The 14,649-nt window shown below is 32.3% G+C and overlaps 1 protein-coding gene across 1 annotated transcript; it reads right to left on the reverse strand.

Moving 5' to 3' along the window:
• Positions 1-13,071: 13,071 nt before the first annotated feature.
• On the reverse strand, positions 13,072-14,429 carry LOC110617812 (pectinesterase PPME1). Its single transcript, XM_021760820.1, has 4 exons — positions 13,935-14,429; positions 13,643-13,849; positions 13,314-13,555; positions 13,072-13,228 (listed from the first exon to the last, which is right to left on the reverse strand). The coding sequence occupies exons 1-4, from the start codon at positions 14,427-14,429 to the stop codon at positions 13,072-13,074; spliced, it is 1,101 nt and encodes a 366-aa protein (XP_021616512.1).
• Between the last annotated feature and the right edge of the window lie 220 nt (positions 14,430-14,649).

Raw genomic sequence — 14,649 nt, forward strand, 5'->3', positions numbered from 1 at the left:
GAACGTTTGGGTTTTACAGTCTTATCCATCAGAGTAAACTATTAATAAATTCTTGTATCTTTTCAAAATTAACTGTTTAGTTCTTATTTTTAAAACTATTAAATTAAAATGTTTTATACTTTATAAAATTAAAATCTATAAATAGAAACATAGGGAACTTGGCAGTAGTATTCGGTTCAAATTGAAAAATTTGATCGAATCGAATAATTTTAAAATTTAATTTAATTTTTTATTTAATTCGGTTTGGTTCGATTTTTAATTTAAAAAATTTCAGTTATTTTTGTTCGATTCGGTTTTGATCAGAAAAAAATTAAAAAAATTAAACCGAACCGATTAGTGATAATAATATGTTATTTTCAATAATATTGAGAAATTAAATTATATTAAAATTAAAATATTTTAATTAAATTTTAAAATATTAAAAATAAAGTGTAAAAAATAAAAAATTTATTAAAAATCGAAACCGATCAAATCGAACTGAAGCAAATCGAATCAGATTGAATCGGTTCGATTCGGTTTCTGATCAAAATCGATTCGATTCGATTTTTATAAATGCTAAAATTTTCATTTTTGATTTATTTAGTTCGATTTAATTTTAAACCGAATCGACCGAATGATCACGGCCGCCTTTAGTTGGAGTGGCAACGCAGATAGAAGATGTTGAGCTTAATTATGGCGTTCAACTCCCCATCTCCACCCTTGCCCCTTATCTGTGGATAAAAAATAGAAAAAAAATTTAAAACTTTGCTTAGTTTTGTCTGAGCGCACGGTGAAATTTTTTTCATGATACTGACAATTTTTTTCTGTTTTTAATTTAATAAAAATCTATTTTTAATATATTTAGAAATGAATTATTAATGAATTAAAATTCATTGCTATAAATATTATATGTAATTTTTTATCAATAAATTTTAATTTGTTTGTAATTTACAAACATATTTTAAAATTTATCTGTAAATTAATAAAAATTTAAAAAATAATAGCCTGCTAGTTAATTCATTAATTAATTTTAAAATGGGAGGTGCAGGGAAATAAAAAAATTAAGAGAAGAAAATGTAATAAGAAAATAAAAAGAAAATTAAGAGAAGAAAATGTAATAAGAAAATAAAAGAAAATAATAGAAAAGATGAGAAAGAAAATAAAAGAAAATAAAAGAAAATAATGTGATCGAAGAATAAAAAAGATGAAAGTAAATGTGGTGTATGAGTGTGTACATGCAATTTACATATAGATTTGCAATTCGTTTATAAATATTTTAAAACGGAAATTCTTCTCTCCAAATTACAAATAGATCTCCAAATACATTTATAAACGAAAAAGTAGCATTTTAAAATATAAAAATGGAACAATTTCTCCATAAATTATTTCACAATTTAAAGTGATGTGAAATGTAATTTAAAATTTTATTATATAAAAATATTAAATTACGCACTAAAATTAATAATAAGCATATTATTATACTATTAAATAGAAAATAAATAAGAATAAGAATGTAGGTTATCTAATAAGAAATTAATAATGGAATCTCCACGAAATTATTAGTCTCGATAAGATAGTAATTCTTAATACAACACACAATTAAATAAAATTTTTACTAAAATTTTATTAATTAAATAAGATAATTATTTATAAATAAGAGTAAATTAATGGCTATAACTTAGAGCGATTTTTATAGCCTTTTAAAACCTAATACTAGTCGTAAAAATATTTAATTCTAATGCAGAAAGAATTTTTAATTAAACAGACAAACCTTCTTCAATAAGAATTATAATAAAGATAATTTTCTTAGATGGATTAGGAGAAATAAGAATTATAATAAAGATAATTTTCCTAAATGGATTAGGAGAACTCTTCATCCTTATAGACTGTGCGAATTTAACTATTCAAAATTATACGAATTTAACTATTTAAAATGAGCATAATTAAATTAAAATAAATTTATTAAAATATCAAAATAACAAAACAAGCTTGAGAGTAATTTGGACCCAATATACTATGTAGTTATAAGTGTGCTTCAACCAATCTGTGTAGCTTCTTTTTTCAGCTCCAATACTCCTTTGCTTCATCATGTTCACAAACATGTTATCTTGTGGATTTTCTTGCTTCGCGAAATTGGACTTTTCCTTGTATGTGTTCATTCCTTCACGAATAATTTGTTATGCTAAGTGTTGAAGTGATGTTTTGATTTTCTTTGCACGTACCCTTATTATTGGTCTAGGAGGTAATGTAATATTAGCGTCCATTACAATGCTCACATGCTTGGCTCCCCTATTCACATTGTGGAAGAATAAATGGATCTATTATATGCAAATTCAATGAAAGGCAAATAATCATCTCAAGTTTTCAGTTTGTTTTCCCACAACATGCAACAAAGTTCCTAGAGTCCTATTCACAACTTTATTTTGGCCATTAGTTTGTGGGTAACATGTAGTATAATACAAAAGCTTAATTCCCAAAATTTTCCACAAAATACGCCACAAATGAGTTAGAAACTTTACATCTCTATTAGAAACAATAGTCAGAGGGACTCCATGCAATCTAATAGCCTCATGGAAGAATAGATCAGTAATGAAAGTTCCTGGAGTCCTATTTACAACTTTATTTTGGCCATCAGTTTGTGGGTGACATGTAGTAAAATATAAAAGCTTAATTCCCAAATTTTTTCACAAAATACGCTACAAATGACTTAGAAACTTCATATTTTTATTAGAAACAATAGTCAGAGGGACTCCATGCAATCTAATAGCCTCATGGAAGAATATATTAGTAATGTGTGTGACATCATCAGTTCTATGACATAAAATAAAGTGTGCTATTTTGCTAAACCTATCAACATCAACAAATATGATATCTCATCCCTTCTTAGACCAAGGTAATCCCAACACAAATTCCATAGAAATATCAGTCCAAGGTTTAGAAGATATATATAGAAGGGTGTATATACCATATGGCATATACTTAGACTTAACATGCCTACATATGATCATTGTGCACATATTCTTTCAACATCTTTTCACATGTGAGGCCAAAAAAATGTTCAGATAATATATCTAAAGTCTTATACACCCTAAAGTGTCCCGTTAGACTACCACTACGAGACTCACACACAAGCAATTCAAGTAATGAACAAGCAGGAATACACAATTGATTTTTTCGGAAAAAAAAATCATTATGCCTATAAAACTTTTGAAAAGCAGCATGTTTACATGCACCAGTCAACATCAGTTGTATACAACTCTTTAAATTGCTCAAATCCTAATAATTTAGACCCAAAAGTAGTGATAAGGGCATATGTGCGACATAGTACATCAGCTACTATATTATCTTTACCATGCTTATACTAGTACATCAGCTTCTATATTATCTTTACCATGCGTATACTGAATCACATATGGGAATGATTATTTGAACTCCACCCATTTTGCGAGGCGTTTATTTAGCTTTCCTTGCCTTTTTAAGTGCTTCAACGATTTATGGTTGGTATGGATGAAAAACTCTTTAGCAAACAAGTAGTCATGTTGCCACACATCTAAAGCTCTCACCAACGCATATAATTTCTTATCATATATGGAGTAGTTCAATTGTGCTTCATGCAGCTTCTCATTAAAGTATGTTATGGAGTGTTTCTTTTGCATTAAAAAATGTTCGTGCCAATACTTGAAGCATCACATTCAATCTCAAAAACTTTTAAAAGGTCAGGTAAACATAAAATAGGAGCAGTACAAAGTTTTTTTTTTTTTTTTTTTTTTTTTTTGAGTTTGGAACAATTTCTCTTGTTTCTCTCTCCATTTAAACTCCATAACTTTCTTAATGATTCCTATTAGTGGCGCTGCAATGGATGAAAATTCCTTCACGAACCTCTTATAAAAGCTCACAAGCCTATGGAAACTCCTTACCTCAAAAATGCTTATAGGTGTCAGCCATTCTTAAATAGTCTTAACATTTTCTTGGTCCACTTCAACACCTTTCGCACTAACTACAAAACCTAAAAAGATCACTTTTTGCATGCAGAAGGTATACTTCTTCAAATTACCATATAATTGCTCCTTGCAAAGAACAACTAAAACTGACTTAACATGCATTATATGTTTGTTGAGAGACTTGCTATAAATCAAAATATCATCAAAATAAACCATAGCAAATTTTCCTATAAATTCTCGTAAGACATGATTCATCAAATGCATTAAAGTGCTAGGTGCATTAGTTAAACCAAAAGGCATAACTAACTATTTATATAAACTATGCTTTATTTTAAATACAGTTTTCCACTCATCACCAAGTTTGATATCCACTTTTCAAGTCAATTCTAGTGAAAAAACATGCACCATGCATCTCATCTAACATGTCATCTAATTTAGGAATATATGGTAATACTTTAAAATGATTTTGTTGACTGCATGATAATTAATACACATCCTCCAAGATCTATCTTTTTTTGGCACGAGCAGCATAAGTACAACACATGAGCTCATGCTTTCGTGAACATGACCCTTTCTAGTAATTCTTTATCTTGCCTTTGTAGCTCCTTCGTTTTCTCAGGATTACTCCTATAGGCTAGTCGCTATCGAAGCTCCTAGCACAAAATCCATTTGATACTTAATGTCGTGCCATAGTGGTAATCCTATGGGCATCTATTTCAAGGAACACATATTTGAATTCCTGCAAAAGTGAGACAAATACACCAGGCAAATTTGGGTTAAGGAACACAAAATATATTTGATGCTTAATGTCAGGGTCATAGAGTTTTCAGGGACCAAAACTATAATTTTCCAACATTGGAATTCCTAGAAAGTAATATTAGGATAAAATAGTAGAAATTACTAGGAAGATAATGGCCGAGACAATTTGTTGTAATTCCTTTTCATGTATTTATTTTAGGGGGGGTGTCATATGAGACATGTTGATGTCTCCTCCTGCCACAAGCCTAGTTGTTCCTAAGGCTCTTTAGGGGGGAGTGACTAGTTGGCCACCAGCTGGGGCTGGGCCCAGTTGGCTACCGTAGGCCTACGGAGATCCAAGTTGTGCCTTCACTCCTTGTAGACCGTCCCCCTGTCTACAAGGGAGGTGAGAATTATTGTAACGATTGCATCGATGATAATGTATAATTACTATTTTGCCCCTATAATAAAATAAGTAGTCTGTTCATGAATTCTCATGTTCAGTTCTTATCTTTTGGGCCTACTGTGAGGCTTCTGATGGAATGCTGCCTGTAGGCTTCTGATGGAATGCTGCCTGTAGGCTTCGTTGTCCACTTATATAAACTTAACTAATCAGGGTATTCATGTTCACAGGGTATCGGGTGATTCTTAAGGCTGACTTGGCTTGAAGGTGTTCAAGTCAAGTGCCGCACGGTTCTAGGTGATTGCTGAAATTTGAATCCGTGACACTTAACGCCTTACAATGGTGGTAATCCTGTGGGCATCTATTTCAAGGAACGCATATTTGAATTCCTGCAGAAGTGAGACAAATACACAGGCAAATTTGGATCAAGGTAAGCATTAAAAAACAAGCTTTCTTTAAACCTAAATAACGTCAATGATTTACAACCAACATAAGTGCTTTTCAACTCCCTTTCTTTTGCAAAGAAACTCTCCTTATTTTCACTCCCCAAAGTACTCTATTTTGTGCTCAATTCTTTCTTTGTACAATTACTCACTTTTGAGCCTTTTTGCTTATTTTTTTTCTCACAATCTCTTTACTTTCTTTTCTTTTTCCTCACTTTTCAAAGCTCTAGATTGAGATTTTATCATCTTGAGTTGGTCTTCATAGACTTAAGTAGGAGATATGGGTGCAAGAGTGTGGTTTTTCCCATTTAAGTGGAATGAATATTGATTGCAATACCCATCATGAGATACTTTTCGATCAAATTGTCATAGTCTCTCCAGCAAAAGATGACTAGCTTGCATTAGAACTACGTCGCACTTTAACTCATCAACATATCGAACTATGGAGAAAGGCATAAAAACTTGCTTTGTGACTTTGACTTTCCTACTATCATTTAGCTATTGCAGTCGATACAGTTTGAGATTCTTTTCACACTTCAACCCCAACTTTTCTACTAAGGTCGTACTAGCAATATTAGTACAACTCCCATTATCAATAATCATTATACATACCTTCCCACCTATGAGGCATTGCGTGTGGAAAATATTTTCTCATTGCTCCAAGCTTTCTTTTTTTATTTGCATGTTCAACGCACGGCTGACAACAAGTGACTCATCTTACATATCATACTCAATATTTTCTTCATCAGAACAATCGATATTGAGCTGCAATATGTCCCATTTCTAATCACTTGAACCACTTAATATTGTGATGCTTACTAAAAGAAGATGGTATTTCAGTTGTAGCTTTAGAAGTAGTGCTTTGCGGCTTACTATTAAAATTCTTGTCTTTGCTTTTAGAAACTTTCTCCTTGCTCTTCTCATCTTTCTTGGACCATTTTGAACTCTAAATGTTATTTTGGAATGTTTTGACACAACCTTTCTCTTTAAGTTGCTTCTCCACCTTCATTGCCATGCTTACCATACCTTCAAGTTCTACATAATGGTGTAATCCAATGATATTGGCGATCTCCTTATTAAGTCCACTACAAAATCTAGCCATGGCTGTTTCTCTGTCTTCTTCCACATTATCCCTCATTATTGCAATTTCCATCTCCTTGTGATAATCTTTAACAGACATGGAATCTTATATCAACCTCTGCAACTTTTGATGTAGCTCATAGTAGTAATAAGATGGAATAAACCGCTTTTACATGATTCGCTTCATCTCTTCCCAAGTTGTTATTGCCTCTTCTTAATTTCTCTATCTGGTTAAAAGCAATTGATCCTACTAAACCAATGCATAAACAGTAAATTCAATAGCAGCTAATTTTATCTTTTTCTCTTTAGAGTAGTTTTGGCACTAAAAAATTAGCTCCACCTTCCTTTCCTATTCAAGATAAGCTTTAGCATCATTTCGTTCTTGGAATTGAGGAATCTTCATCGTGATAAATTGATGTTTCTATATTTCCTTTTAGTTCTCTCCTCCCCTATTTATCTCCTTCTCACGGATTGTGCGTCCTCTTCATATTCAGAAAATGAATCACCTATTTCTTCAAAAAGAGGTATATTTTGTCTATTTCCTCTTTACCAATGTTCCTGATGTTGTTTGACAGGCTGGTGATATCTATAAATGTATGAAATCGTTTCAAGTAATAAAGAGGAAGTAGAGTATCGTATCTACATGGATTGAAAATTAAGTACCAAAATATTTATAAATGTAATTATTATTTAGATTACCAATTGTGAAGGATGATTGTAAACTTGAAATAAAATAAGAAAATAAAATTAAACATTCAACAAGGCAGAATTCATGAAATAAGTAACATTAAGTACTACGGTACCTTGATTTCACTTGGTCATGATTCAATTGATTCATTTGGTTAACAATCTAATTTTAATTACCAAATCTAGAGCAAATAATCCTAAGATAATTGACCCTCTCTCCCTAGTAAAATCAAATTAATTAACTAAAGATTATCACCCATCTCCAAATAATCTGATAATTCTTTAATTAATTTCATAAACACTATGATTATTTTGTCTATGGCTCCACTAGTCAGAGGTTCATTCCTAATCCAATATCAATGGTTGATTCCAAATATATAGAATCTATATTCTCTATTATATTCTATATTCTCTATAAAAGACATGAAATTCTTTGCTTATGTATCATTGGAAAGTGCATTAATATAAATACGGCAGTAAGAAGAGGCAACACAGAAGTGTATAAACTATAAAAACGAGTCAAAGTAGATAGTCCTACATTAGCACTTTCGCGTAATAACTCTACCAAAGGTGATCGTATTATAGGAATAGCTTCCAGCACACCTGTTATAATTTTTACCGCCCAATAACCAATTTAGTCCCAAGGTAAGGAATAACTAGTTACATCAAAAGATGCGGTCAATACAGCAAGAACCACGCCCATAACCCAAGTTAATTCATGAGGTTTTTTAAAGCCATTAGTGAGATACACACATATTGTGATATTCAATTTCTAATTCAGTCCTAAAACATTCTCTTCCAGTATAAATCTCAAGATAAAATCATTCAAGTATCCCGTAGGTACTAAAAAGCATTAATCTCAAGAATAGAATAATAGATTAGTAAAGAAAATCAACTCAAATAAATTAAAAAAATCAATAATTCAAATTACATCAAGACCCCTAACAAAGGAATTTAGTTGCTCATGTTCAAGAATTCAACAATAAAATCTGTTGAGAAATTATCCAAAATTAACCTAAAATAATTGTGAACAATAAATCAAAAGAATAAGAGAAGAAAGAAAAACTCTAAATGAATCTCTCTTTCTAGAGCTTTCAAATATTTCTTTTTGAGTTCTTTGCGATTTTTGCTGTGTATATATGTTCAAAAGTGAGAAAAAAGTCCATCTGTCTCTCAATTATGATGTATTTATACCCCCTCAGACTCCTAATCTATGACCATAAGAGAAAACTCAAGTAATTAGGACTTCTGGTAAAAACATGGGGCAGAATGCGTGAAAAAGAGTGAAATACGGGGTAGACCATAAAAACACCCGTGTTTTATACTATGGGATTCAGCTCTAAATTTTTGTCCAGAAAGAAATATGAGGCAAAGACAAAAACACGGGGCTACCCCATGTTGTCAGTTTCTTCAGAATCTCCTCAAAATTTTTCGGATTTGGTTCCGTTGTTGAAAAATCAATTGAATTCTCTTTGTTTATTTTGATTAAAATCGGTCTCTTATCCATTTTCTCTTAAAAATAAATCTCTCTTTTCTCTCTTAAAATGGCTGGCAATTCACAAGTTGCTGCTAATATTGCTTCCAATGAGTATGGTATCATTTCTTTCACTCACATGGCAGTGGATACAATACCCCCTCTATGGTCAACGAAGCTGATCCCAATAATCTAAGTATTGAACAAATACTCCAGTACGTCAGAAGGTTGCAGGTTACTTTCGAGCAATGCAAAACTCAGGAGGAGGTGTCACTCATGGCTCCCTGGGGGAGGGAGGACGCCTCCGTTGATACCTCAAAGACTCGAACATGGGCAATCCAGACGTAGTTCAAAGGGAAGGACAAGTTTGAGGAAGAGGAGCTATCAGACGATACTCTGAAGGACGTCGACTAGAAGCTGGTATGGGTTGCTCCAAGATACCGAAAAGGATAAGAAGAGGATAAAAAGAAGAGCCAAGAGCATTACCAAAATCCGGAGAAGCAAGTTTTCCAATCCTTCGAGGAAGGAATGACTGAGGTAAGTATAACAATTATACCCCATTGGACGACTCACGAACAAATATTCTAATGTGGATTAGGAAAAACGACAAAAAAATCAGGTGGCCTCCCAAGCTCAACTATAAGAAAGCTGGAAGGCGAGACAGGACTAGGTAGGCCACTTTTATGAAGGCCACGGACATACGATGAAGGAGTGCTGGCAATTAAAAGATAAAATCGAGAGGTTAATAAGAGACAACATGCTTTGAAAGTTTGCTAGAGAGAGTAGGAAGGAGCAGAGATTTGAACACGAGACAACAACTCACGAAACCACCTTTATCAGAAAATCGTAATGGGTCATTCATGTGGTTAGGATCGAGTGGGAATACGTGCCTATAGAAGTAGAACATCACAAGATATTCAGCTCCTGAGTCAAACCTCGAAGCTTTGAAATTGGTCGAGTTAGATAACCAAGTCTTTTAATCATTGAAAGAATGTATGACGTTTAAAGAAATGTTATAAACAAAACTATGTTGTATTCTTCAAACCTTTCTTATAAGGAACGTCGGATGAAAGCGTGAAAACAAAAGGCCACAAGGCCATCCGGGTATTAGTCCCACATAACAAGGCATCTCATATCAGGCCATAAAGTGGGAATCCATCAAGCCATTCGGATGTTAGTTCCACCAAAAGGCCGCACTATCTAGGTGTTAGACCCACTAAAAGGCCATAAGGCCATTCGAGTGTTAGTCCCGGATAATAAAGTATCTTATGTCAAGTTACAAGACAGGAATCCATCAGGCCTTCCGGGTGTTAGTACCACTAAAATGCCACAGGCCAACTAGTGTTAGTCCCGCGAAAAGGCTATAAGGCCATTCAGCTGTTACTCCCGCATAACAAAACATCTCATACCATGCCACGAGGTAGGAATCTGTCAGGCCATTCAGGTGTTAGTCCCATTAAAAGACCACAAGGTGGGTTCCATCAGGCCGACCAATAGGGTGTAAGTGCCACTAAGCAGGGCATTTTTTGCCAGGCCACATGGTGGAAATATGTTAGGCCGACAAACCGGGTGTTGGTTCCGTTCCGCAAAAAGATTTTAAGGCATTTCAAACCCAAGCCACCAGACGGGTACAAGCTAGGTCATGCGACCGGACATTGGTCCCATCTTGCAAAAAGTCCCAAGGGAGTTGTCACTTCTCTTATAATCACTCCCAGAAATCTGAAACTTTTTGCGAAGGAGGAAGGACCATTGTAGGCGGGCGAGAATTTTTAACGATCGATAAAGGCAAGACGGGCTACTAAGTGAACAAATGAAGTATGCAAGGAGGAAAATGCCTAAGGGCTCACCAGGCCTAGTTAGTACCCGAAATCCTATCAAGACTGAAAAATGTCCAAAAACTAGTAAGGGCTAGAAAAGGCCCTGAAGCTCGCCAGGGTTGGAAAATGCACGGAAGCCCGACAGGGCTGGAAAATTTCCAGAAGCTCGCAAGGGCTAGAGATGGCCCCAAAGCTCACCACTGCTGGAAAATGCATGGAAGCTCGACAGGCGGCCCAGAAGCTTACCAGGCCTAGTTAGTGCTCGAAAACTCGCCAGGGCTATGCCTAGAAACGCGCTAAGGCTAGATAATGTCCAGAAACTTGCCAAGGCTGGCAACGTGATGTGAATAGGAAAAGGCCAATCTAAATGAGACACGCGCTCCAGATCGCAAAGACAAATATCATCTTCGAATTTGAAAATTGAATGCTAACAGAAGAACCTTTGATGTTACACAATAATCACCCAAAGAAGGTCATGTGCTAGCACTCGAAGATAGGGTCACTTGGCAAGAGTCTAATGAGATGATACTCGAACACCACCGAGAGAAAAGCGGACATCGTGACATTCGATCCCTCATCAGGACTCGCCCTCCCCTGACGAAGTCGAGTTTTCACATAAAGTTATCGTTAACAGATATCATTCAGTAGATTTCCGCTACGCTTGTAATTATGGGATCACCGACCAATTAAGCTGGCGAAATATCTTATCGATTAGTTGCCCACATCATTATCGAATTATTAGAAAGTATTATAATTAACTCTCTCTTACGGTATAAAAGCTAGTGATTACAGAGATAAAGGACATGTTCTTAAATAACTACTCTTAAGTTCAGATCATTACATTATACTCATTCTTTTCTTTTGTTTATTGACTTGAACTTCAAAGTGACGGCTGTGAACACTAACCACCTCACATTCTTTTTGTTACACATTAAGCTAACCATAACACAATTTTATTTCGGGTTACCTCACTGAATTATTTAAATAAGTGTTACATTTTATTGCACACGTCATAACTCATAAGTTTCATAATTTAATCGATTAAATATTTTTCAATTTATTTTCATATATATGTATTATAATATAAAATAACATAATGTTACATACATGAGTTTTTTTTTATGTGTAACCATCACATTATAACATCACATTCATTTTTATGTGTAATTTTTGTATTAAATATTCAATTTTTATTCATTTTCAGGATTTTATTATTAAAAATATAATAAAATATATTGGTTATTTTAATTTATACTACGTAATTAAATTAAAGTAAAATTAGCTATTTATCATTATAATATTAAATTATCATAAATATTTTCTACAATCTCATACTTTTTTTTCTTATTAAGATTTTTTTACCCTATGTTATGTGTAAAATATAAAAATAATTTAAAAAAAATACTGTATATTCATCATTAATGTAAATTTGAATTCAACTAAATTAATATTTAGTTAATTTTTTTCAGTTTATTTTAAATTTAGTGTGTTATAAAAATTTTAATGTTCTATATATTAAATAGCGCTAAATTTGATTAGTATTAAAAAATCATGCACATTTTGCATATTTCAAAAGCAAATAAAGTAATCATGCACATTGAAATAGCTTTTTCATAAAGTATCATGTGAAAAGAGCAGTGTATTTCCTTAATTAACTTTCAAATATTTAAATTAATTGATTCATGGGTTTAGATAATTATATCAATAATTTTAATATGATTATAATTTTAAAATTTAGGCTCCGTTTACTTATAAAAAATAATTTATAAAAAATAAAAAAATAATTTATTTTTTTATTATTTAGTTTTAGTGTAAAAAGTAAATTATTTTAATAAATTTATAAATAGAGGTGTTCATAAATTTTTAAAATGTAGAAAATCATTTTTTAATTTTTTTAAATGATTTTTTTAATTAAAAATATTTTATGATAATTTGTTTCTCGAATATTTTACATGATAAAAAATTAAAAAAACACAATCACAAAAATAATGTATTTTAAAGTTAAATAAAAATAATTAAAATTGAATATGCAGCTACTTTTGTGATGGTATTTGGTCATCAACAAACTATCATTATTTTTTTAGAGCTATAATTATCCATGTTAATATAATTTATATGTTCATTTTATATAAACTAAAGGTTTTTAAATGTTTGTTGCATTTTTATTTGTACCCATAATTTAATTTAGCTTATATTTTTAATTTTATTTTCAAAAATATATATTTCAATACTGCATATTGCTTACCTTTACTAAAAATGAAAGAAAAATATTAATAGTAATTTAAAATAATACAATATTATATTTATTTTTATATAAATTTTTTTATTATGAATATTTCGGATAATCCTATTTATCATTCACACCGGTATAATTATATTCTCGAAAAGGATAATAATAATAATAATAATAATAATAATAATAATAATAATAAAAGAAATATATATTGCATTGAATTTTGTATAAATATTTTTTTTATATTTTCAAAAATAAGTGATAATTAGATATAAATTACATTGGAGGTGGAAGCAACCATTTAGAACCTTGAATATAACCAAGGGTGAGGAAGTTTTTTGCTTCTCCGTCCGTTAGCTGCTTATCGAATTTAACACGTTTTTTAGGATTTGATCCAGGTCCAGAATTCTTGTATTCGGCAAAGAAAACCGTACTGCATTTCAAACAATACAACTTAATTAGTTTATTATCATTTTTGTCTCTCCAAGAGTTAGGAAGTAAAAGATAATTTAATTTACCTTTCTCTCTCAGGCTTATTATTATTTGACCATCCAAGAGGATTAACAACGCGACCCATTTCAGTATAAGAGAAGACCACCTCAGGCATCGCTCTCCATGCTCGTCCCAGATATGCTCCGGATGCACTTCCGGTTATTTTGCATTGTACAAATGAGTAACCAACAACGTCTGATTTCTTCTCCTTTGAATGTGCTGTGATGAATGTCACTCCCTTATTATCTATTACATTTATTTGTGATTCCTGCATTCAAAATAAGGTATAAGAGTTAATTTTTGTCTAATATATTTTTTTTTAAAAAACAATGTTGATATATATATATAATCTTACCAAATAAAGTGACCTTCCTTTTCCAAAAATGAAATCAACAGTGCCTTCAATGTAACAATTTTTGAAAAAGTGGTGCCCGTTATCATCACACAACGTGTCTTGAAATCCAAGCATTTGGCAGTTATAGAAAGCTGCCTTATCACCACTAACTCTTAATGCTACTGCTTGAGCTCCCGGATTCTTCGTAATAGGTCCTGGTGCAGTATTCTATAAAAAAAATTGAATAATAAACATCATTAAGCAAAATAAAGTGAGAATTAAGACATGCATATGTGTGCTTGTATATAAATACCTTAAAAATAATATTAACGGCCATAAAATATTCGGACTCTACGGCTATAGTGGCACTGTAAAGAGTTCCATACTGATGAGCGGTGCCACCAAATGCCAAAGTGGGCATGGCTTTAGGATCTCCAAGGAGTGTAATAAAAGGCTTATTTCTTTCAATTTGGATCTTTTCAGTGTAGACTCCAGGACCAATTTTTATAATAACACGCTGTTTATTGTCTAGTGGAATACTTTTAATGGCATCAGTAAGAGTCTTGAACTCCCCCCTTCCATCTTTTGAGAGGGTAATTGTTCTGGATTTGGCCTCAGCAGCTTCAAGAGCGGGATCTAAAGTGCCTTTACGACTTACCAAGGGCTTAACCATAGTTTTGAACCAATTACTTACTTTAGAATCATCCGCCGGTATTGGTGTTGTATCATCAGAGCTAACGGTGGTTGCAACAACAAGAATGGCAATGAGGACACAATGAGTTGCAGCAATGCAATGTCCTTTTGCCATTTTGTAGTTACTTCCTCCCGTTAATTTATTTGTTCAGGGTTCTTTGATGGATTGCTTGTTTTTTCTTTTGCTAGAGGATTCTAATTTATAGATGTACAAGATACTTTATATAGAAAATACTTAAAAAAAAACTTTAAAATTAGAGAATTTCTCACATTTCTATAGCTAAAGATAGAAAAAGTTTTAGGATGTCATGATCTTTGTGTCCCTTTCCGTTTTT

Source organism: Manihot esculenta, chromosome 6 (assembly GCF_001659605.2).
Source record: "Manihot esculenta cultivar AM560-2 chromosome 6, M.esculenta_v8, whole genome shotgun sequence".
NCBI classification, from domain to species: Eukaryota; Viridiplantae; Streptophyta; class Magnoliopsida; order Malpighiales; family Euphorbiaceae; genus Manihot; species Manihot esculenta.